General features: G+C 44.8%; 1 protein-coding gene across 6 annotated transcripts in view; it reads left to right on the top strand.

Moving 5' to 3' along the window:
* Positions 1-361: 361 nt before the first annotated feature.
* The window catches only part of CFAP221 (cilia and flagella associated protein 221), a 90,329-nt gene continuing 64,975 nt past the window's right edge, over positions 362-25,715 (top strand). For 3 of the 6 annotated variants that reach the window (XR_004913231.2, XM_036079648.2, XM_036079643.2), the window contains exons 1-6: positions 362-463; positions 1,982-2,167; positions 4,377-4,477; positions 11,755-11,841; positions 11,964-12,062; positions 13,732-13,832. Coding sequence is in view for 5 of the 6 variants with exons in the window: in XM_036079648.2 (XP_035935541.2) it covers positions 2,029-2,167; positions 4,377-4,477; positions 11,755-11,841; positions 11,964-12,062; positions 13,732-13,832 (527 nt within the window). In the remaining variant the exon portion in view is untranslated. Of the gene's footprint in view, positions 588-1,981; positions 2,168-4,376; positions 4,478-11,754; positions 11,842-11,963; positions 12,063-13,731; positions 13,833-25,715 lie in introns of those variants that run through there. The other 3 variants (XM_036079645.2, XM_036079649.2, XM_078070676.1) reach the window with 3 other exon arrangements.

The raw sequence follows: 25,715 nt of genomic DNA, 5'->3' as shown, positions 1-25,715 counted from the left end.
TAACAGAAAACGTAAAACAAACTATACTTAAGGATTAAGTGAATCCGTGAACGAAAGTGTGTCGGGAAGCTCCGCCCACGGAGCTGGGGAGGCCCCGCCCCTTTGGGCCAGTTCCTCTCCCGCCGTCTGCTCTCGCAGGGTTCCAGTTTATAGTATCTCCCGACTTTCTCGCTTCCCCTCGGGAATCCATTGCCTTCGCACCTCATAAGTCGCTCTCGATTCTTCCCCAGGCCCCACAGACTGCTCCGAGTCCCCAGAAGTCACCTTTGGCCCCCGGACCTCGAGTCGCCGCCGCCCGGCTCCCCCCGCCCCACGTCCCTGGGGAGTTTGGTCGCGTCCGGCCGCAGACACCCCCCCCCCCACCCCGCCCGGCGCCCGGAGCGCGTCCGCGTCGTCATGGCGACGCTCGGAGCAGAAGCTGGCGGCGGCGCGGGCCGAATCCCGCCCCGGAACCATCTCCTGTGTGAGCGGCCTGGGACCTGGGGCCAGACGTGGCCCCCTGGGCCGCCGCTGAGCAGGCTTGAGGCAGCCCGAACCCCGGGCGGGTGTCCCGCCGCCAGTCAGACTGGGCTGGGGTCAGAGGAGAGGTCGGGCCTAAAGGGTTAAGTGAGGATGGGGGTGCTGCGTGGGTCTGGCGTCGACCCCCTACTCCTAGCCGGAGATGGAGTAAAGGGGCGCTGAGGGGAGCAGGCGTTTGGCTAGGGGGAGAAGGCCTGCCGGGTAGAGGATGGGGCGAGGGGACCGAGGATGGGGGTGTGTGAAAAGAGACAGGGTTCACCCCGGAGGGAGTGAGCTGGAATAGGAGCTCTCGTGAAAATGGTTTAGCCATTGTTCCTGCCCGAAGTACAGGCAGAGAACTTGAGGGAGCCAAGAAGAGGGAGCCTGAAAGTGAACTTGGGGCAGGTGTTGAAGGGGATGGAGGGGAACGAAGCGGGCGGCGTGGTGTAGGCTGTGCTGAGGAGTGGGGAATCTTCAGAGATGCTAGGAAGGGGCCGGGGGGGGGGGGGGGTGGTAAGGGGAAAGGAGAAACTTTCAGAAAATGATTATTAAACATTTTCTTCTGTGTAGTCAGTGTATTTTGCTTGATGCTGTGGACTGTGGAGAATCTAAAGCTATGAGCCTTCTCCAGAAAAAAAAAAAGTACACAAAGATCCACATATGATTTTACATTGAATCTCAGGCGTTGCAGAGCAGCCCCCAAAGCATGTACAAGGATCCCAAATTTAGAGACTTAGCTGTAGAAGATCTCAAGATGTATAGGCTTTGTAAAGTGCCCTGTACAAGGCAATAAATCATGAATACCCAATGAGTAGTAGAGGCGGTAATTGCTAAAGAATGGTGAAGGGTGTTGGGGACAGTGTGGACTTTATGAAGAGGGTGGAACTTAACGTGAATGTTAAGGAAAAGCAAGTTGGACATGAACCAGGACCCTAGATCCTACGACAGAGCTCCTAGGAATGCCTTTGTGGCGCTGGAGAAGGTCCCTTGGCTACTCTCCCTCCTCATCACCCCAGAGACGGGCCCAGGAAGGTGGCCCAAGAATGCCAGTGTCACCAAATGTTAAAGGGTTTCATGGTCACATGCAGCTAAGAGCCGATTTGGAGAAATCTCAGAAGAGGCCTGTTTAACTATTTACTTCAACCTTTTCCAATTTTATTTGATCGCGAGCACCTTTATTTTTCCCTTCAGGTGCCTCTTCTAATAGCTCAAGAGTATCTCAGGACTACATTTTGGGAAAAGCTCTTGAGGAGAGAGAATTAAGGACCATGGAAGTGTTTTGAGCAATGGCACGATATTGGGTTGTGATGTGTGACACAAGATTAATGGGACATCCCTGTGTGGGAATGGAATGGCCAGGAGAGGCAGGGAGGCAGGGAGGGCCTGGTCCACACCGTCACAGAGGTACATTTGTCAAAGATTGAGAAAAAAAAAAAAAAAAGTGTGTGGTTTCTCATACTGCTGCTGTTTTTTTTTTTCCCAGGAAATGACCTTTGGCTCTAAAAAGAAGACTCGATTTTTCATGATAAAATGGCAGTGGTGAAAACCCCCAGCAGAGAGCTAAGCAATGCCGAAGAACCATTTACTAACGTATCCCCCCTCCTTTTGAAGAGCCTAGTGGAGGAGCCTAAGAAAAGAAGAGAAGTACCTAATCACCTTCTAGAATCAAGTAAGTGAGTAGAACAGAGATTTGCTTTACAATTTACATCTTCCCAGAGGATCCAAAGTCCAGAAAGCATAATGGGATTTTTGGTGCTGATTTCTCTATATTGTTTTATGGGCTCACAATAGCTTTTATTATTAAGAACAATGGTTCTATTTAGGTCCATGCACTCATGTGATAGATTCTTGTGGTGTAAGTGAGTCACCAAGTTCTGCTGCTTCTACTTCCTCAAACATCTTACCTATCTGTCCATACTGCCTTATTCCTCATCCTCAGCAAGGTCACTAGGATATCCTCGTGCTCTCCTCGGGGCCACCCTTCATACTCCCATCAGTTTCCTTTGTGCAATCATGGCTGGCCCTGTCCCTATTCTGCTAAGATACTCTCAGTGGTTCCCTTGCATTTGGAAGAGAGTTGCAATTCCTTCACTTGACATTTGGCCCCCTCTGCTGTGGATGCAAGCCTGTCCACCCAGCTCCATCCCCACACTGTGCACTGCTCATCCCCAGCTCCAATCACACCGTTACTCCTGCTCCTTCAAGACCACATGCACTTTATACCTTCTTGCCTTTTTCCATGCACATCCCTTCCCTGCCATGCACGTGGAAAGCCTAGTAAAATCCTGTAGTGATTCTGTAAGAGGCTAATCATTTTGCCTACATTATTCTCACTTAATCCACACAACATCAACGTTCTATTTTTATCTTACTGGTGGGGAAGTTGAGATTCAGAGAGGTCAAAGGAATTCCCCAAGGTGGCACAGCTGGGTGGAGAGGTGGTGTTCAGTCATGGTCGCCCAATCTCCAGATCTCTACCATCACATTAGGCTGCTCCTGACTCATCTTTCAAGGCCTATCGCAGATGCTGGAAATGTAGTATTTGGGTGTGGCTCTTTCATCACCGTAGAACTTACTGAGTGCAAATTAGTATACTCAACTCTTTCGGGGCATTAACAGAAAAATACCTGTTTTAAGGTCTATTTTGCGGCCCTAAAAACAAAAGCAAAATGTCCAGCATTTAAAAACTTTACCAAATAATGTTCATTTCAATACTTAAAAAATGATCTAATAACCTACAGAGATTGCCCATCCCCCAGAAACAACCATCCGGACCCTATTCCAGCCCTCTTCGGTTTGGCCCAAAGCTGATGACAATGTCAGCATGTCAGGTCACTTGGTGAGGAGCAAGAGCTCCAATTGTTTCAGATGTTTACAAGAATCACAGTGGGCTAAGCAATGAGGGAGGGTGTCTGTGGCTCATGGGGTTTGGTGATAGCCAAAGGTGAAAGGTCATCGTTTTTAGGAAACTGAACAGTGCATTCGTATTGAGGGAGGCAGTTCAGTGGTTGGAATCGGACAGACCTGAGTTTGATTTTTAACTACCGGCTGTGGGCAGGTTATTTAATCTTGTTGAGTCTCAGCTCCTTCACCTGCACAGTGGAAATAATACCACTGCGTAGGCCTGGAGTGAGGATTACTAGCAAATGCCTGGCGTAAGCACCAAAGGCACAGAGAAAATTGTGTCGTGGGTTCTCGGTACCTCCTCTACACATCTCAGCTCCTGCCTCGTAAAGAGCTGGGAAAAGTTTTGTAGACCTGGACACTTTTGTGAGATCGGCTGTTTTAACCTTCTTCTCAGAACTGGAAGAAAAAAAAAAAAAAGACATCCACATTACACTAATAGCAGTTGGAGACTTTACTCTCCAGAGCGATAATTATTCAGAGCTCTACGATTATTCTATCACATTGTAATTCTATTTGGAGGAAATCCAATGATAACAGGTAAATACCCGGTAATGAAATGAAACACTTGGTGTTTGGATTCTTTGAACTGCATATTCATTACATCACAAGTCATCTCGGTGTTATACAGGGCAGCAAAGTTAGGGTGCGTGCTCTTGCAAGCTCGTGTTTTAGGATGAAGACTTGTACAAAATGTGAAGAGCAGAGTATTTTAGTGGGTAATGAACAATACATGTGAATTTGTACTGTGATGATAATATCTCCCAAACGATGTGTAAAAATAGAGGGAGAAGCAGGACAGTTCATTTGGCATCGATCAGTAATCTTATTGACAGCTGTACCCTCTGTCGGAAGCTTTCAGAGGCTTAAAATATCCTAAATTAAAGAGAGCCCACATTAATAGGATCTTCATTTATTTACTATTTTCTTTTATGTCTCATCTCATGGTGTACTTATCTACATTGTTTTTATAGAGGTTTATGCAAAAGTTCTGAACAATAAGGTCATACAGGCAAAACCTGGCATACTGCATTTTGGAGGCTACAAAGTAGAAAAACAACACCAACAGATTCTGGTAGGTATTTTTTAAGTGGGTTAATTAATCATAGTAATGAAATGACATGAGTGTTCTGCATTTATATTACTCATTCATTTAAAGCACAGCAGCATCCGCAGAAGCGCAGATGTAAGTTGGGCCAGAAAGGTGGTTCTAGGATGAGAAATTTTAAAGCCGCACCAGTGTCCTTGGACAAGCTACTTGCCCCCTGCCAAAGGCTCCTCATGGCATTCTTTCCAAACAGGTGTCATTGCTGACTGACTCTTAGGGGCTAGCAACTGTGCTTGCTGTCTCACAGTGATCGTGTGTCACATGATTCGGTTTCATCCTTACCCTAGCTCTGTGGAGGTTGTACTATTATTCTCATTATATAGATAGGAAACCAGGATTCCAGAAGGTTCAATAGCTAGTCAGTGATAGAGACTGACTTTCACTCTTAAGTTGCCTTCTTCCAAACCAGGGCCTGCTTGCTCCAAGCCTACACCACCAGGAAAAGGGGTATCCCTTTCCTAGGAGGCTTCCGTGGGTGTTCTGTTTCACCTGCTTGGGTCCGATGCCCATGCGTAAATCAACCATTCTGGCCAGAGAGATTCTAGCCAGGTCTGGGTGGCAAGGGTCAGTTCCGCTGGACAGGCTCCAGAAGGGGCAGTTGAAAGGATGGACTGCAGTCCACACGGAGCTTCCTGGGTCCCCTTCATTGACCTGCAGGTGGCCTCAGGTGGCTACAGCATTCCTAATGCTATGTTTATAAGGACCTGAACAGTTTTGTTTTTTTTTTTTAAGAGAAGAAGTGGGGAGGGACAGAGGGAGAGGGAGAGAGAGAATCTTAAGCAGGCTCCACGCCTAGCCCATAGCTTGACACGGGCCTCGACCTCACAGCCCTGAGATCATGACCTGAGATGAAATCAAGAGTCAGACGCTTAACCGACTGAGCCACCCAGGCACCCCAGGACCTTAACATTTAAATCAGCTCTACAAGCTCGGTGACCTCACATCGATCCCCTGAAGTCACACTGAGCAGGACACCTCAGGACTACTCCCACTGGGCTCTGGATCTGAGCAAAACGGAGTGGAGTAGAGGCAGGCTCCCTTCCCATGAGCCCTCTGAGACTCTGGCTTTGTACACGACGTTCCCCCTCTGGCTCTGTCACCGGCCACCACAAGACTCTACTTTTGGAGAGGGGAAAGAAGCTGAGAAATGCTAATGCTGTCAGGAAGTGAAGTTACGTTTCTATCAGGCACTCCCCAACAAATTAAGGATGCCGTTTCCGTGCATCTTAGTGCATCGAAGTGGGTAGAGAGAATAAACCCAGAGAGAAACCTGTTAGGTGCCAGGTCTTTCCCCTCAGGAAAAGGGTTAGGATTTAAAATGGTGATTAGGAAATCCACCCATCAACCTGCAAGATGCATTTCTTAGAACACAGCATGAAAGACCAAGGTTAATAAGTGATTTTGGAGCTTACTTTTCCTGGTATTAGGTTTGCTGTCTCAATGGTGATTGGGTAGATCTAAAATAATTATCTTTCATAATTGCTCATTGTTTATAATAAATAATGAATATAATGAATAAATAGTTCACTCCCCACCCCCCAGTTCCCTTGCTATCCTTATTCCCCCACCCAGTCTACTCTTACCCTAGGCAACAACTCATTGGCTTTTTGTTGGTATAGATTTAACTCTTCTGGACAGTTCGTGTAAATGGAATCTTATAACATGTAGTCTTTTGTGACTGGCTTCTTTCATTTAGCATAATGTTTCCCAGGCACCTTGTATTGTCTATCAGTACTTCATTCCTTTTCGGGACTGAATACTATTCCATTGTATGGCTCTACCACGTTTTGTTTATCCATTCATTAGTTGATGGACATTTGGGTGTCAACTTTGATGCTCTTATGAATAACACTATTATCAACATTCATGTATGTATTTTTGTGTGGACATATTTTCAGTTCTCTTGGATATATACCAAGGAGTAGAATTGTTGGGTTGTATGGTGTGTTAGTTTTCTATGGCTGCTATAACAAATAACTACAAGTTGAGGATCTTTAAAAAAGAACAGAAATTTATTCTGGAGGCTAGAGTCCAAAATCAAGGTGTCGGCAGAGCTGTGTTCCCTCCAGAGTCTCTTGGGGAGAATCTTGTTTTGCCTCTGGCAGCTTCTGGCCGGTGTTTCTTGGCTTATGGCCACATAACTCCGCTCTTTACCTTTACCTTCACATGGCCTTCTCTGACTCTCTGTCTTCTCCTCTTCTCTTAAAAGGATACATCATTGGACTAAGGCTACCTGGCTAATTCAGGATGATCTCATCTCAAGGTCCTTAACTTAATAACATCTGCAATGATCCTTTTCCCAAATAAGGTCACATTCACAGGTTCCAGGTATTAGGATGTGAACATAACTTCTTGAGGCCACCATTCAACTCACTGGTTTTTTTAAAAAGATTTTATTTATTTATTTGACACAGAGAGAGAGACAGCGAGAGAGGGAACATAAGCAGGGGGAGTGGGAGAGGGAGAAGCAGGCTTCCCGCTGAGCAGGGAGCCCGATGCGGGGCTTGATCCCAGGACCCTGGGATCATGACCTGAGCTGAAGGCAGTGCTTAACGAGGCACCCCTCACTATTTTTTTTTTTAAAGGAGAGGGAAGCTTATTGAATACACCACAAGGGAGTGGCAGGCAGGACACCAGAGGAGAAGCTGTCTGCTCAGCTCACTATTTTATTTGTATTTTTTTATTTGCATGTTTTATTTGCATTTCCCTAATAAATAAGGATGTTGAACCTCTTTAGACCAGGAGCTTACTGGTCATGATGTAAAAAAAGCTTATGGGGGCTTCTGGCTGGCTCAGTCAGTAGAGCATGTGACTCTTGATCTCTGGGTTGTAGGTTCAAGCCCCACATTGGGTGGAGAGATTACTTAAAAATAAAATCTTAAAAAAAAAAAAAAGAAGTTTGTGGAGGAGAAGCCACTTGAGATAGCCCAGAAGGAAAGAGAAGTGGGAAGAAGATACTCAGGGCATAAAGGAAGTCTTGAGAGAGGTCCAAGGTGCATGCTACATATTTGGACACTAGTGTACAATCTGGTTTACCTGGATCGTAGGGTTTGGGGAGGGAGATAAAAGCTTCATTCTGTTGAAGAACAGAGACCATCTCTTTGATACGGCATGATGCCTAACACATAGCAGGCACTCAGTAAACACTTGTGAATGACACTGAGTTCACTTTATTGGAAGACAGTGACTTGATGAAGACTCACTCACTCCAAGTAAATACAGTGTAAAGTCTAAATAATCATACTGCTTCTATCAGGCATTATAACAAGCAGGCATAGATAAAAGTACAAAATGATTTCATCTTAATAACATTCTGGGAGATCTTGGGAGGGCCAGCCTCCTGTTTCCACCAGCAAATTTAAGTGGAAGCCTAAGGCAATTACCTTGAGATTCTTGCCAAACAAAGGGGAAAATCCAGCTCTGCTTTTATCTTGGTTTTGCTACAGGAAACTATGCAAATTGCCCAAGAATGGAATGATTAAATGTGGGTTTAAAACCACAATAAATTGTTCATTAACATTTGAGATTGATCCAGATCTGGTTAAAGGATTTAAAGCATTTTACTTGGATTCATAGTGAGATCAGTGCTTTGACTTACTTTAAAATTTGAAAGAGTGGTTCCCAGGTTTCTCAAAACAAAGACCTCTTAAATTCTTTTTTCCCTCTGCAGAAAGATTTTGTTTGTCTGGAAAACTATATTAAGTAAATAATTAGTCAGGTTTCTCATGAGACAACCAGTGTTGATGTTGCCAGCCCAAAACAAAGTTGTTAGCCCACATAAATTAACAGTTTCCTTAAGCTTTCTGAAATAATGGTATTAGTTTTCTATTCCCTATTGCAGCCTTTAACACCCCCCCCCAAATGTAGCCAAATAATGTCATCTTTTATTATCATGAATGGGATCTATGTTGTTTAATTCTTTTTTAAAATTTTTTCTAATGATATATCTATCCGTTTTAGAGAGAGCACAAGCCGGCTGGGGGGAGGGGCAGAAGGCGAGGAGAGAGAGAACCCCCAAGCGACACTCCGCTAAGTGTGGAGCCGGATGTGGGGCTTGATTCCAGGACCCCAAGATCATGACCTGAACCAAAATCAAGAGTCGGAGGCTCAACCAACTGAGCCCCCAAGGCGCCCCTTTAATTTTTTTATTTTTATTTTATTTTATTTTATTTTATTTTTGAGAGAGAGAGCAGTGGGGGGGGTAGTGGGGAGGAGCAGAGGGAGAGGGAGAGTGAGAATCTTAAGCAGGCTCCATGCCCAGTGTGGAGCCCAATACCAGGCTCTCGATCTCACAACCCCGAGATCCTGACCTGAGCTGAAATCAAGAGTTGGATGCTTAACTGACTGAGCCACCTGGGCACCCCTATGTTGTTTAATTCTTTAAGAAATGAATTCAGTATTTTCTTATTGGTAATTTTTTATTCATTTGACAATGTAGATATTATCTACTGAATTCCAGTGCTCGTCCTTCACATACAAATGAGTAGTGGGCATGTTTGAATTTGCTCTGCCACACTCAGGTTGGAGGAAGAATCAGGTTTCTTTTTTTTTTTTTTTTTTTAAATCAGGATGTGGCCCAGCCATCACCCACAGGTGCTGGCTGCGTCTCCAGTCTGGAGAGCCAGCTCCTGTCTCCTCCCTTGGGACCACTCAGGAATACTGGAACAGCTGAGCCAGCTCAGCGGCTTTGCTGAGCACAGACCTCTTGTCTTCAGCCCGTGACACTGCTTGTTGCAAATTGACCTAAAGCCACGAACTTATTTCTCACTGTCAGGTAGATATTGAGAATCTGACCCTGATGGGTGGTGGGAGCTAAAGGTCCCCACCCAGCAGCCTTGCTACCAGGTACATCTACGGTGATGAAAACAGGTCCGAGAAGAAATTCTGCCGTGCATATGACACTTGCTAGCACGCAGGCAAAAAAGAATGAGCATACTTGCCATCTCCAGGAAGGCGCAGCCATGGCTGCTTGCAAGGGAGCTTTGCTGGCAGCAGATGTAGTAGCATCCATTGGTAGGATTGGCCAACCTTCCATCCGGCTGACAGAATTTTTTTGTGCTGTGCAAAAAGCAAGACCTAAGGGAGCCCTGCGTCTTTGAAGGTCACTCTATAGTAGATACTGGGTTCTGTGCTCACCAGATTCTCAGATCCCTTTTGTTTAAGAGCGGGAATGCCTGTTTGAAAGTTCTAGTTAGTACATCTATCCCGAACATCCCGTACGCTAATATTGTAGACCTTCTAGTACCAGTTCAATGAGGAGGATTGAAATGCTCTGAATAGCCACCTCTAGAGTATGGACTCTGGATTAGGATCTTGCAGTGTCTACTGAGCGCTCCGGGAGTGCAGATTATTGATTTCTTCTAAGGTTAAGCACCCTTGGGATACATATTAAAAGCAGTCCCGACACCCTTGTTTGTTGCCCTGTCCTTACTGGATTTTTTTTTAAGTGACAGCCAGTATAATCGCCTCTCTTCCCAGTTCTTCCTGGACTCTGACTTGAGGCCTCCAACTTGAGGGTCCCTCTTGATGACAAGCATGGGGACAGAGTTCTGTGTCAAGGCTTCCAGGCCCTGGCTTCGTGGCTACCTCCCCATCCCTAGCAGGTCCCACCACCTCAGGATTCTGGGTGTGATGGGCACAGGCCCCAGGCATCCTGGGTCCCAGCATACCTCTCCCCCCCAATCTTTCTTGGAAGGACCATCTTGTGGGTAGAGCCCCAAGAGTGCACACCTTCACCAATACTGCCCCTTTGGCGGTCCAGAGCGGCCTGGAGAACTTTTTTTTTTTTAAGGATTTTAGCTTATATAAAAAAAGAAAAGATATGCCAAAAGAGGGTCACTTTAGGAATGTTCGCAGGTGACAAATAAGAACTTTTAACAAATGCAAACACCACTGTAACCTCATCAGGAAATAACATCTGAATTTTAATTTCGGGCTTCAATGACCATGAGGTCTTGGGCAATGGGCCCCGTGACAGGTCCCACCTCTGGCCTGGACTTTGGAAACCAAAGGACTCTTACCTGTCCCCTGGCCCAGATGAAGCCCAAATCCCCAGATCCCGAGGTTCTTGGTCCCATCGCAAGCAGAGGAGGAAAACACCTCTATTGAGAGACACAGTTAATTTATGCAGCAGGTTGTCCTGCCTCACAGGGGTGGCCTTCTGTCACCATTGGAGAACTCCTGACTTCTCAGTTCTTTTCCATTTGCCCCAGGGATGGATTGCAGGCTGCCCTAGCCACACTCTTTTTCCTGATTTTTTGACCACCTTAGTGTCACCGGGCCCCCAGGATAGGTGGCTTATAATTTGAGAAATTGTGGGAGTTGGTGGGTGGCTGACTTTTTAGTTGAATCACAGGATGAAATGGAGTTGTGAAAATTCATTAATGAAAGGAAACCTGGTTCATACTGGAATCGGGAGGCTGTCACACCCCACCACTCCTCTGTGATTACAGACCAATAAGAAGAGATGTACCTTGCAAGTCCATACTTTAGGTACTGCTTTATTACCCCAGCAGGAAGAAGGAAGGTTGTCCTTCTCCCCTAGCAACAGCCCAGCCAATGAGAGACTGTCGCAGCTCAGCCAGTGAGAAGTCCCTATACTTCAAACTCCCAATTTACTCCAATGGACTTTTTGTTTATAAAGTTCCCACCCCCTCCCCCCATGTGTCTCCCTTGGTCTGGGACTTGTCTATGGTTTTGCAGCAGCCCGCTTGTCCTAGTTTGCAATTCTCTGCTGTTGCTGAATAAAACCACTTTTTGCTGGCAGAATAACTGGCAGTTTTGTTTTGTTTTGTTTTGTTTTTTCAAAAAGGCACACGTGGTAACTGGTCAGGATTGGGGATGAGGGGTGTGTAGATGAGATACAGTCTGGGGGCTGCAGGCTCTGGTAAAGTCCCTAATCTGGGCAGAAGGCACTTGGGTATGCGTTATTATCCTTTAAAGGGTGTTGTTTTCAGGGTACCTGGCTGGCTCAGTTGGTAGACCATGTGACTCTTGATCTCAGGGTTGTGAGTTCAAAGCCCCACATTGGGCATGGAACCTACTTAAAAAAATGTTTAAGTGGTGCTGTGTTTATTTTATTATTCTTTAAATGGTATATGATGCATTTCAGATCTTCTAAAAGTTAAACAATAAATTCTATCTCCTCAAATCCCTTTAGGTGCAAGAAGAGAGGTAAATAAATGAGGTGAATATGCAGATAGCTAAAACAGTGTTTTCTCTGAGTGCTTCTCTTTCTCTCACAGCATCTGGTCAATATTTCCAATGAAGACGTACATGTGCATATTTTACCCCCTCAAACCAAATACTTTCAGATCAAGTATGTGAAAAAGGTAAGCATGGCCTGGTTGCGTGTTCACCGTGGTGCTCTCTGTTGGGTTGTGGCTTTCCGTGTGGTGGGTCTGCTGGGGACGGGTGTGTAGTGGGCTGCCACCTCAGCCCACTTGTCTTCTAGGAACACCGCCTTGTCCCCGGCTTGTCCCTCACAGTCACCATTACGTTTTCTCCAGATGAGTGGCGATACTATTATGACTGCATTCGGGTTCACTGTAAGGTAAGTTTTTTTTAAATTGGTTTTTTAGGGGTAAGGGACAGGACGATGTCAAAACTTATATCCTGAGGGAAGAACAAAGGGAAATGGAACATTAAGTGTGAAATTTGTCACCCAGCACGTGTGCTCCTTGGGCAGCCAGCGTGAGTGGCATGGAGGGTCCTTGTCCGATGACGTGGGTCCCGGGTGTGAGAGCCATCAAGAACCAGGGCAGAGCCGTGAGACATCATTTGCTGCAGGTTTCCTGCCTGCCCTGGCCCGGAAACCTTACTTATCATGAAGTGCTAAGAGTTGATAAAGACTTTTTCAAATAGCTTAAACAAACTCTTTTAAGTGCTAGGCTACCAAATTAGCAGGACCCCTGAATTGTGATTACAAACCCCAGGGACTGGATGGTGTCATGTGGGAATGTCCTCAGAGGCAGCCCTGGGGGTCTGCAGGGAGGTAGGAGCCTGGGTGGCCTGACCCCAGATGGCTGGGCCCTGTAAGTCCCTGTGAGCTTTTCTAGGTCACTGAATTCATCCTGTGGCCTCCAGCCACAGCCAGCTCCACATGCTGTCAATCCCTCTCTTCAAACGGTCTCCCCTATGCTTCCCTTTGCTCTCCTAGGTCTGGCTCTTGCAAGTCGAGAAGCCTTAAGGGGAACTAAATTTAATTTTTCAGAACTAGAATGGAAGAGTATGCTTTGGTAACCAGTGAGTTTCAATCTTTAGAAAGAAAATTGAAAAGCTAAATTAAAAACAAAAGTAGAGTATGGCTTTCAGAAGGAATATCTGCACCGAGAAGATGAGTGTTGAGGGCAGGCATGGTACCCAGTGCCAGGACACATCTCCTGCTACTCAGTGGTAATGCTAGTAATAGCCAGCACGTATGCAGTGCTCTTGTCTCTTTCAGGCCATCATCTGCCTTAGTTCTTAAAAATACCTTTATTTTATTTTTTTTTAATTTTTAAATTTTTTAAGTTTTTAAAAAAGATTTTATCTATTTGAGAGAGAGAGAGCATGAGCAGGGGGGAGGGGTAGAGGGAGAGGGAGAAGCAGACTCCACTCTGAGCAGGGAGCCTGATGCGAGACTTGATCCTAGGACCCCGGGATCATGACCTGAGCTGAAGGCAGATGCTTAACTGGCTGAGCCACCCAAGCACCCCTTAAAAATACCTTTAAAACGAAGGCAGAAGTATTCCCATTTTGCAAAGGAAGAAACAAGGCTTGGAGAGGTCTTGTTTGAGGTCAAACATTAAGCAAGATGGCCAGCAGCCCTCTGTGCCCGATGTCAGTTCATGGTTAACTATTCAGTGCTATCTGGAGCTGCTGACTCTGTGATGGTTTCTGTTTCTCTCAGGTTACTACAGATTGTGTTTGCTTATAATTTTCTCAAATAGAAGCAGGTAGATTTCTGTCTTTGTATCTACATGAAGGCATCATTATCTTTAGCTTTCCTGGATAATAGTGAATATCACTTCAAGGAAATGTACTTAAAATTTCCTGCACTTTGTTTATAGTTAGGAAAGCTCAATGTTTTTAATGCTATATGTAAGCACTCAGGTTTCTTAAGGAAATGTTTTTTAGTGATAGAAAACAACATAAGAAATAAAGTATCTAGAAATTCATTTTTGAAAATTATAGCCTCCAGTATGGTAAACTTGACTTTTTTTTTCCCCCATTAATTTTAGGGAGATGACACTTTGCTTATTCCCATCCATGCCTATCCTGTCGTGAAAACATTGGACTTTCCCTCATTTATAAATCTATCCAACGTTTTCCTTGGTGAAAGGTGAGTTACCAAGATGAACTATGAAAATGTCGTATCGTGAAAAGTTAAGGGATATGCATATATAGAAACTTAGATTTGTATTTTTCCTAATGGCAGGTTATGCTTGTAGCTGAGTTAGCCTGGACTTATAGTTGAAAAGGCAAAACAAGGGGCGCCTGGGTGGCTCAGTAAGTTAAACATCTGCCTTTGGCTCGGGTCATGATCCCGGGGTCCTGGGTTGAGCCCTGCATCAGGCTCCCTGCTCAGCAGGGAGTCTGCTTCTCCTTCTCCCTCTGTGCCTCCCCCTGCTTGTGCTCTCTCTCTCTCAAATAAATAAATAAAATCTTTAAAAAAATTTTTTAAGGGGCGCCTGGGTGGCTCAGTTGGTTAAGCGACTGCCTTCGGCTCAGGTCATGGTCTCAGGGTCCTGGGATCGAGCCCCGCATCGGGCTCTCTGCTCAGCGGGAAGCCTGCTTCTCCCTCTCCCACTCCCCCTGCTTGTGTTCCCTTTCTCGCTGTCTCTCTCTCTCTCTCTGTCAATTAAATAAAAAAATCTTAAAAAAAAATTTTTTTTTTTAAAAGACAACACAAAAACAAAAGCCCATGTCAAAATATCATGAGCAAGAAAGAGAATTTATTGGGCCATTTAACTGAGAGGTGCAAAGTGGATCTTCAGGCATGCCTGGGTCTAAGGGTTTAAATCAGCTTGCAAGAACCTGACTCTCTCCATTTCTTGGTTCTGCTTCTCTCTGTGCAGGCTTTGTTCACAAAAGGCTTCCCCATCATGGGGGTAAGAAAGCTGCCAGAAGCTTCAAATAATATTGGCAATAGGGGTTGGAGGGGCTGGAGGGATTGGGGGTGTTCAAGCAAAAGTCCCAGAATTGAGTCTTATTGGACCAACTTGGATCCCATGCCCATCCATTAACCAATCTCCATTTTGGATGAGAAAACAGAGAGAATAGAAAGTCACTACCCAAGCCAAATCTCAGATTCCTCACCTCTGTCTTTAGTTCAAGATTCCAATTGTAATTTAAGATATGTCTTGGTTTTTTTGTCAGTAAATATTTATTAAATACCTACCACCTGTCCTTAGAGATAGAAGAAGATGGATATTGAGCTGTTAGATAGAGATCTATAATAGCCATGCCAGTTGTTAATACTTCTGTACTGGTTGGGAAATACATACTGTCCTGGGCTCCCCTCCCTCCATCCCAGCTGCCCTGGCCCCTGTCCTGCCCTCCCTGCCACCTCTCAATGATTCAGCAACTATTAATACCTAGCGAACGGGGGGTTGGGGGAGGCATCTGCAGGACCCAGCCGCAGCCTTATAGCCACTCTGAGTATTGCCCAAAAGTCCCAGTTGATTGGTACTTTGAATGTTACCCATGGCAAAAAGATAAATAGACAACGATTCTCATTCTGAATGTCTTAGAGTCTAATGGGGATGGAACCATGGCCTCAGTTAATTACACCAACCGCTAAGTGCTCTATGTGCTGGAGACACACACCAGGTCCTGTTTGGGCCCAGAAGATGGAGCGCACTGGAGAGACGGGGGTGATCACTCCTCACTACTCTGGGGGTGACATCCGGTTATCCTAAGAGGACTCCATAGAGTGCTGGAATGTGAGGATGACATTTGAGGCAGGGAAATAGTATGAAGGCATAGTAATAGCGGAGATCATGAGCATGGACTGTATCCTGTAGGTGATACAGCCACCGGAGGATTTTAATCCACCCAGGAGCTGGCAAATACTAGGCGTCTCTCGATACAGGCCCAGATAGTGAGCAAAGACTAGGCTTCAGCATGCTTTGGGGGTGAAGGCAAGTTCAAGTGTGCACAGCAGCACTGAGCGGGGGGCTACGATTTACTAATGACCAGACAGCAGGGTTAGATGGAGACAGGGATGGCTCAGTTGGTTAACCCTTTGGGATGGGGGGGTGCCTATGGACTAAGGTGTATGAGCTTTAGGGCCCTTCCTTTTTAGTTCTATCTACTCCAACATTCTATCTAAAGTGAAACCCCTTATTCTGGAACAATTGCCTTAGTTCAGCTGATGTGTGACCCTCCCCCCCCCCCCGGCACACACATACCTTCCCATGACCTTCTGACTCTTCATCTCTCTTTACTTATTTTTTCTTTGACAGCTCTTTAAGAACTATAAATAAATAATACATACAAAAGGATATCTAATCATTTGTAAGGTTTAAACAGTAATAATATAAAGAACACTGGCTTTAAGACATAAAACATTACCAGTAACTTTGTAGCTACTATTTGGAATTTTATGATAATCTTTTCTTTGATTTATTTTAATAGTTTTGACACATACCTACGCACCTGTAAATGACAATTGTTTCCTCTTGCCAATGTGCGCTCTTTATATAAATGGGAACACACTGCATATAAGTTCTTTTGTAACTTGCTTTTTTAATTCAACATTATGGTTTGTGGTTTCAATCATCACTACTGTGGTGTCCACTGAATAGATTGACCACAGTTATTTTTTCTGCTTTAGTGCTAATGGACCTATGGGTTGTTAACCCTTTTTTTTTTTTTGGCTGTGACCAACACTGCTATTGTATATTCCTGTTCATGGTCTGGGGCACGTATTCTGGAGTTTCTCCAGGGTAGACATCTAGAAGTGGAATTGTAGGTCTAGCACAAGTTCAGTGTTACTGTATAGTGCCAAATTGTTTTCCAGAATGGTTGTACCCATTCACACGCCCACCTTCAGTGCGTGAGAATTCCCATTTTCCTACATCACTGCCAACAATGGGTATTATCAGACTTTGACATTTTCACTAACATATATTTTTGGCCCCTTGCTCTCCCATCCCTCTATTTATTTTGCCTCCTCCCTCCCCCTCCTCAACCTTCCTGTTTTCATCCAGGTCTTGTCAGTAGTAAGTGGTCTGCAAAGGTGAGTCCCTCCTGGCAGGACCCACTCACTATGCATTTTGAAGACGAACATAGCTATGTCCTTTAAATGGGTAAATATAGCAACTTTTACAAAAACAGAAGTGGCAGGAAACAACTAACTTCCTAGTTCATGATTCCTTCCTTTCTCCTTCCCCCCTCCCTTCCTTCTTCCCTCCTTCCTTCCTTTTCTTTTTTCCTTCCACAAATTTCAAATTACTTTTTGTTTGGATCATAAGCCAGGCTTAGGAGTTGAGAAAAATGGTTTAATAAACTGGTGGAAATGATGTGGCTTATAATGCAGACATCAGTCTCGGTTCTTAATACATAAATCTACCAACTTCCCTAGAAACTTCTCCCAAACTATTTTGTACATAATTCCCTTTATTTATAATCAGAATGAAAATCTCAGCTAAATAGTTTATGAAACCGAGTTATTGTGTATAATGGCGTGAGATTTTTAAAAATCCTTCAAAAGATAAGCATGCTCCTCTTTTCTTCCAAACATCTGGCAGCAGGCAATGTCTTCCCAAGACTTTATGCACTTTCCTTTTGACCAAATCTTAACCATCCAAACTGTCCTAAACTGCATTCACTCTAAAAAATGTCGGGTAGCAGGACAGGAGGGAAGCATTTGAAAGGGCTTTCACCTGAAATGTTCTCTGTTCATCCGAGGCTACCTTGAAGGTTGAAGGTATCATTTGAGTGGGTTTCTTAACAGCATTCACTCATTCATCAGACGTTTATTGAAAGCCAGTATGTGCCAGGCACCATGTTAGGTCCTGAGGACACAGAGATGCCTGAGAGCTGATATCATGACTAAGCAGACAATCCTAACTTCTAATGTGGTGTATTCAGAGGAAGAACACCTAACCCAACGCAGTGGGAAGTGAGCTGGGGGCAGTTGGGATGGGGGAGCTCAGATACCACTTCCTAGAGGAGAACATGTCTGAACTGAGTTTTTGAAGGATGACTGGAAATCAGTCGGCAGAAGAAGGGAGCAAAATAGGAGAGAAGAGGGGTATTCCAGGCAGGGCAGTAGCTTGGGTTTAGCCTATCTAGAATATTTGTGCGACTAGATGTGGGTTACAAGATCCATGGCAGGGGAAGCGGGGTGGGGGCTGAGCAAGAAAGACCTCATAGGCTTTGCTGGGCAATGCAGATTTTCCTACTGAAATATTTAAGCAGACAAATGGCATGGTCAGATCTACCTTTCAGAAAGCTCTCTGGTGACTGGGCCCAGGCAGAGAATTGCAGGAGGCGTGGCCAAGACCCCGGTGAGCCAGGGCACCTGGGACAGTTCAAACAGAGGCAGTGATTGCAAATATGTAAATGTAGCAGGAGGGTCTCAGGCCAAGTTTCTTAGAAGCAGAAACAAGGATTCATTGCACATGACATATTAAGGCATAACCTATAAAGGAGTGAAGGATGGGGATGGGAGGGTGCCCAGCGCCCAGCCAAGGGCACTTCCCTGGAGAAAGGCCAAGCAACAGCAGTCCCAGAGCTGGGTGGATGGGTGCACCAACTAGGGAAGGAGAGTGCCAGCAGCATCTACTAGAAATCTACGGCAAGCACACTGGCCCTTGATTTATATGTCCACTCATCAACACTCCATCTCACTTCATCTAGCTCTGGAGCTGCACTGCTGGATGGGGGTTTGGATTCCATGAGCAAAGTTGAGCTGATAGGAGCTGTCGCCTGGTATAGGTGACAGTCTCCTGGTGGACGATGCCCGGATTGGATAGTGCACCAGGTCAGCTGTCTCCGGGCCGCCTTCCCTCCCCAGGACAGGAGGTGACACAGCAAGACGTGGGGAGTGGTCTCACCACATAGAAGCAATAACATGAATTCATTGTCTGCAGAAAAATTTTAAAGACAACAAAACCTTCTAGAAGTCAGTTTGCTTTTGACTATCACCATGCACCAATAACTCTAAATATTACCATTGATGGAATGCTCCTCCCTACAAGGGTGGACTTGCTCCCAGACCCTGCTCAGACGCAGGGGAAGATGTGATCACCTCTTTTGTGATCTCCAGTCTCCGTGAGGCCTCATTTTTGTTCCTATCACAGTGTTTCCTCCCCTGGGAGACCCATCGGACCATCTCCGGTGGTGCTGAATTGCAGTGGGCTCCTGTTCTTGCTGTGCCTCAGTGTGAGGCCCTCCACCCCTATGCACACGAACACCCCCGACCCCGCTCCATTCATTTCTGTAGGGGCTGCTTGTGAGATCAGAGCACAGCAGCTCCCATGCTGTGCTCGACACTCGTCCCAGCTGCCTGGCAGCTTCTGTGTCCCAGTTAGTCCTAGCCACGCCACCCCCCCCAGGGGCAACTCCAGCGAGCACCTCCTTCCACTCTGTCATTCATGTGTCACTGTGTCTTTTAGAGGTGGGGCACCTGGCTGCTTGCAGTCTTGCCTCTGGCTCTGTCTGCTCCCATCTTAGCTTCTCAACCTCAGTCTTTCCATTTGTACCTCCTCATGGAAAACCCAAAGCCCAGCATGGTGTTCTTTTTTTTTTTTTTATTATTATGTTATGTTAATCACCATACATTACATCATTAGTTTTTGATGTAGTGTCCCATGATTCATTGTTTGTGTATAACACCCAGTGCTCCATGCAGTACGTGCCCTCTTTAATACCCATCACCAGGCTAACCCATCCTCCCGTCCCCCTCCCCTCTAGAACCCTCAGTCTGTTTTTCAGATTCCATTGTCTCTCATGGTTCATCTCCCCCTCCGATTTCCCCCCCTTCATTCTTCCCCTCCTGCTATCTTCTTCTTCTTTTTTTTTTTTTTAACATATAATGTATTATTTGTTTCAGAGGTATAGATCTATGATTCAACAGTCTTGCACAATTCACAGTGCTCACCATAGCACATACCCTCCCCAATGTCTTTCACCCAGCCACCCCATCCCTCCCACCCCCCACCACTCCAGCAACCCTCAGTTTGTTTCCTAAGATTAAGAATTCCTCATATCAGTCAGGTCATATGATGCATATCTTTCTCTGATTGACTTATTTCGCTCAGCATAACACCCTCCAGTTCCATCCACATCATTGCAAATGGCAAGATTTCATTCCTTTTGATGGCTGCATAATATTCCATTGTATATATACACCACATCTTCTTTATCCATTCAATCTGTCAATGGACATCTTGGCTCTTTCCACAGTTTGGCTATTGTGGACATTGCTGCTATAAACATCGGGGTGTATGTACCCCTTTGGATCCCTACATTTGTATCTTTGGGGTAAATACCCAGTAGTCAGCATGGTGTTCTAAGGAAGTTTTAGATTGTTGGAAGACAACGAAGTGGTCCACCAAATCTTGTCTGTTGAACGCTGTCTTTAGTCCCTAAGTCATTGCTTCATTCATTCATTTATTCATGCCCTCTGAATGCCCTCTGACCCCCAATTTGTGGCTTCTGATGTAATGAAACTGCCGGCCTGTTTGGTTTCATCCAGATGGTCGTGGCCCACACCGTTTATTTATTTATTTTTAACCTTGAATTTGCTGTCAACATTTAAAAACCACAAGATTTCACATGAAAATTTAGAGTTTTACTTTTCTTTAAAAAAAAAAAAAGAAAAGGCAGATCCAGCCTTACGGGGCCCATATTCCTGCATGGCCACCGTCAGTTCAGTAGGGATGAAACAGAAGATGCCTCTTTAGAGGGCAGTGCCTTTGCCAGTGCTCTGCAGTCCCCACCACTCCCTATCACCTCACATGCAGCCCTCTTCTCATTTCTGTTACCTGACTGGCTCATGAGGACTTTCAATAAAGACGCTGAAAAGGAGACAAGGCAAATGAAGTGTGTTTAACAACATAGACCACTGAGGCTCTGGAGCTGTTCGGTCTGGATTCCAGTCCAGGCTCTGCTTCATGATGGCTGAGTGGCCCTGAAAAAAAGACAGCCTCTCTGTGCCTCCTAGAATCCTCATCTGTAAAATGGAGTTCATAAGAGTACCTACCTGGTAGGGGCGCCTGGGTCGCTCAGTCAGTTAAGCGTCCAACTCTTGATTTTGTCTCAGGTCATGATCTCAGGGTCATGAGATCGAGACCCACGTTGGGCTCTGAGCTCAGCGTGGATTCTGCTTGAGATTCTCTTTCTCTTCCTCTCCCTCTGTCCTTCCTCCCCGCTCGTGCGCTCTCTCTCAAATAAATAAATGTTTAAAAAAAAAAAAAAGAGTGCCTACTTGATAGAATTGTCCTGAGGATTAAACAGGTTAAAGTAGAACTTATCAATAGTTAACAATATTTGAATATTTGAATGAAGCAATATTTGAGTATTTTAATAATAGTAGTGAAAACAGTTCTTAGCATGTAGCTACTGATTTAAATTAGCTATTGCCATCATCATCATCATCACCAAAGAGATTTTTACCTAAGTAATGTACAAGTGAGAACCAGACAGGTTGATTTACACTTTAGCCAAGGTAGACAACATATAGAGAAATTGCGATGAGAAGCTTGGAATGGGAAGGCCGGTGGCCAAGCTGAAGATGGGCTTCCAACACTGAGTGATGGGGCTAACAGCTGAGGGGCATGTGTGAAGCTCCAGAAGAACCAGTCAGGGACTGTGCCCCAGCTGGGGAGAATGGCCCACTGGCAGGTCTGCAGCGGGACAGGGCAGGGAGGAGGAGCTCTTTTCTCTTGGCCATTATACTTAAAAAATAAAAAAAGTTTTACTGAGATATAATTCACATACCATAAAATTCACTAATTTAAAACATACAGTTCGATGGTTTTTAGTATAGGCAGCCATCACCACAATCAATTTTTGAACAGTTTCATTACTCCAAAAGGAAACCCATTACCCATTTCTCATTTCTCCTTCAAACTTCTAGTCTCAAGCAAACTCTAATTTCCTTTTGTCTCTATAAATTTGCCTATTCTGGACATTCATATAAATGGAAGCATATGTTAGGAGGTCTTTTGTGACTGACTTTTTTCACTTAGCATAATGTTTTCCAGGTATCAGTACTTCGTTCCTTTTTACCGCCATTTAATATTCCTTTGTGTGCATATACCATGTTTTATTTATCCATCAGTTGATGGACATCAGGTTATTTCCACTTTTTGGCTACTTTGAATAATACCGCTATGAACATTTGTGTGTATGTTTTTATTCGGATATATGTGTTCATTTGTGTTGGGTATATACCTAGGAGTGGAACTGCTAGGTTATATGGGAACTCTATGTGTAATGTTTTGAGGAACTGCCAGACTGCTTTCCAAAGTGACTGCACCATTTTCAATTTCTACCAGCAGTGTGTGAGTTCCAATGGCACTTATATTTGTAAACGTCAGAGGAAAGCAACCATTTCTATACCTAAAGAAAAATGAAAACAGACAAAGGTTATGGGAAAACACAAATCTAACAGAAGGTAGATTCAGAGAATGTGTTTTCTCTTTGCATGTAGAATCCATTCAGACAAAATTGCCAGAAGTTATAGAATCTACATTTAATACCACCAAGTCTGCTTTCTTACTTTGAGGTTGCTTCCAGGGAGAAGCAACTGTGGTCTGGGTAGTGCCTCTCAGAAGACTGGTTAGCCTTCGGTACCTTTCCCACAAGATCATGAAGTAGACTTGTATATCTTCATCAACCACATTTTCAATTGGCTGGATTTGATGGTTGTAAATTTTCCTTGCTGAAATAAAATTCCACGTGGACATTTGCCATCTACCTCTAAACAACCATGGTGGCTTAAGATCTGGTAAAATGTATTTTGACAGCTTCTATAAATAACAAAAAGTTGCATTCCAGTTTCTGTCCAACATCTCTAAACCAAACACTGTGGGATGCAGAGGACTTTCAGCTCTCTTTCCCTTTTGTAGGTTGAAATTCTGCTTTATGACTAGTCTAACCATCATGGCTGATTAAATTTCTTAATCACTTTATATCTTAGGGAGTACTATAGATAAAATACAACTTTCCACTAGGGCACCTGGGTGGCTCAATCGGTTAAGTGTCTGCCTTTGGCTCAGGTCATGATCCTAGGGTCCTGGGATCGAGCCCCGCTTCGGGCTCCCTGCTCAGCGGGGAGTCTACTTCTCCCTCTCCCTCTGTCCCTCCGCTTGTGCTCTCTCTTTCTCTCAAATAAATAATTAAAATCTTAAAAAAAAATACAATTTCCCCCTTCCTATAAAAGCAAGTAAATAAGAACATGCTTCTATTAGGTGCTGAAATTTGGTATCTTTCCATTCCTGTGGTTCTAAAAAGATTTGTATAGATTCATCAAGCTCTGTAGTTTCTCTAGCAGTGTCTACCTGGTACCAAATAACTGGCCGAAATCTCTAACAAACCCAGTCAGTTGACCAGTTCTCTCCATGGGGCATCAACTGATCTTCCTTGCACCAAGCTGACCGTTGACTAGTTGGTTAGTGTGCTCTAGACAAGCTTACATGAAAGTCACCTGGGTCCTCTCCTGGATTCCCTGTCACTTCCCCATTTTCCACTCTGGACCTGGTTGGTCCCATGGGCAAGTCAGTCATGTTGCTCCAAAGCAAGTGGAACTGTGAGTTCATCTCAGGGCTACAGATGCTGTGTAGACCACAGGGTCACATTAACAACACCAGCAGAACAGGTCCCTGGCTACCACATCCCAAAGCCAGGATATTTTAGTCTCTGAAACTTTTACATCATAAGTTTGAGAATTTACCAAAGGATGCTTTTCTTCAGGCAGTGAACCTCATGGCTCATTTCAGAAAGGGTGGGAATAGCCAAGGTCAGAATAGGATGTCCAAGTGAAACCTAGTTCTCTCAATGCCCAATGGTTGAAAGTATATGGGCCACAGGAGAATGTGCATCCTCAGAGTGGCACTGGGAGGGAAAGATCAACAGTGAGGGTGACCAGCATAGACAGCAACCAGGTCCTATTTTGAATTGTGCCAGTAAAAGAGCCTCTGTGTGAGGGGCCCATGAACCAGCTATAACTGGGTTAGAATGAAGGGGGCAGAATGACTGCAACATTGATCTTCAGAAGGATTTTTTTGAAGCCCTCCCTACTCAAAGAGAATAAATTCACATTGTTCAGCTCATCCAGGGAAACACACTCCTTACACCAGGGACTCATTTTTTATGTCCCAGAGTCCAAGCTGATCTGAAGGAGCAGCAGCATTTTAGGGAACTATTCTGACAAGGGTGACTTGAGCTCATCGACACACTTGTGCTTTATTTCAGCCTCTACTCGAGTTTATCAAGCAGCAGTGAACTTGTATTTCAAAATTGATATTCAGAGAAAAAAAGTCACTGTCACTGAACAACAGCCTGAATTTTTACTATATGAAAAATTCTATCATATTTTATAGTTAAAATTGCTTTGATTTAATATCCCTTTGCTGACCTAATATCTTGACCCAGTCTCTTTTTATGAATTTTAGCAGGAAAAGAAAATCGTCCCACTCCTAAACCTTAGGGATCTATATTAATGAAAGGGCATAAATGCTTCCCCCTTTCATTCAACAGAAGTGGGTGCCAACTTGAGACAGTCAACGAAGGGAACTTTCAATGGAAGGCCTAAATTATTTATTTTTTTATTTTTTTAAAGATTTTATTTATTTACTTATTTGACAGAGAGACACAGCGAAAGAGGGAACATAAGCAGGGGGAGTGGGAGAGGGAGAGGGAGAAGCAGGCTCCCCGCTGAGCAGGGAGGCTGATGCGGGGCTCGATCCCAGGACCCTGGGACCATGACCCGAGCCAAAGGCAGATGCCCAACGACTGAGCCACCCAGGCGCCCCTAAATAATTTTTTTTGTAAGTTTTTCTTACAAAATGTTGAGTTCTAGACTTTTGACTACTGGAGAAAGTGATGGAAAGGCTAGAAAACTGAAAATGGGGAAAGCATTATTGACCTTATTAAAGCCTGGCTTGAATATTGTAATACTCTACTTTTCTCCCTTAGATTTTGTACAAATTTGATTTGGAAAATTGCTCGCTTGGTTTGCATGGGGCTAAGGGACAGAGCAGCACCAATGTTTGGCCAGCACCTAGAGCAAATCAATGTGCGTATCAGGGGCAGTAGTGAAAGGTGGGGTATTTCTGTCGCTTAGGGTCCTCTAGTATTTGTATACATTCTTGGAATGATTCCTTAAACTCCATAGCATATACATTTTGTGACGTACGTGAAACTACCAAGCTGGTATCATGAACTAAGCAGTAAGAACTTTTTAAAAAATATATATTTTATTTATTTGAGAGAGATTGAGAGAGCACAAGCAGGGGCAGAGGGAGAGGGAGAAGCAGGGAGCCCCACACAGTGATCCCAGGAGCCTGGGATCACAACCCAAACCAAAAGCAGATGCCCAACTGACTGAGCCACCCAGGCACCCCAGCAGTAAGAACTTTAAAATGTTCCACATTTTAAATTCTACAAAAGAATATTCATTGGTCAGTCCCAATTCTGATATTTAAGAATACAACACAAAGGGGCGCCTGGGTGGCTCAGTTGTTAAGCATCTGCCTTCGGCTCGGGTCATGATCCCAGGGTCCTGGGATCGAGCCCCGCATCAGGCTCCCTGTTCCATGGGGGGCCTGCTTCTCCCTCTCCCACTCCCCCTGCTTCTGTTCCCTCTCTCGCTGTGTCTCTGTCAAATAGATGAATAAAATCTTAAAAAAAAAAAAAAAAAATACAACACAAAGAGTTTCTGGGTCTACCCAAAGCACATTCCTGGAAGAAGCAGAGACAAACAGTATGGCTAGTTTTCGGTGTTGGAGAGACGCCCCTAAATGGAAAGTGTTTTCTGGGCACTCCTCCTCCTTGCTTGGTTTATGCAGCAGTCACATTTCACACCAAGCCCTGTCCAAGCAGCCACATCTGGTCACCTGTGCTGCTGTTCTCCATGCTCAGCGTCCAGGTCTGTGATATCTGCATGCGTGCACGCACACACGCACGCACACACATGCACACGCACCCACGCATATGCACACGCACCCACGCACATGCACACACACAGTGGGCACATACATGTGCGCTT

This window comes from Halichoerus grypus, chromosome 4, assembly GCF_964656455.1.
Source record: "Halichoerus grypus chromosome 4, mHalGry1.hap1.1, whole genome shotgun sequence".
Taxonomy (NCBI): Eukaryota; Metazoa; Chordata; class Mammalia; order Carnivora; family Phocidae; genus Halichoerus; species Halichoerus grypus.
This window is presented reverse-complemented; position numbering and strand designations above follow the sequence as displayed.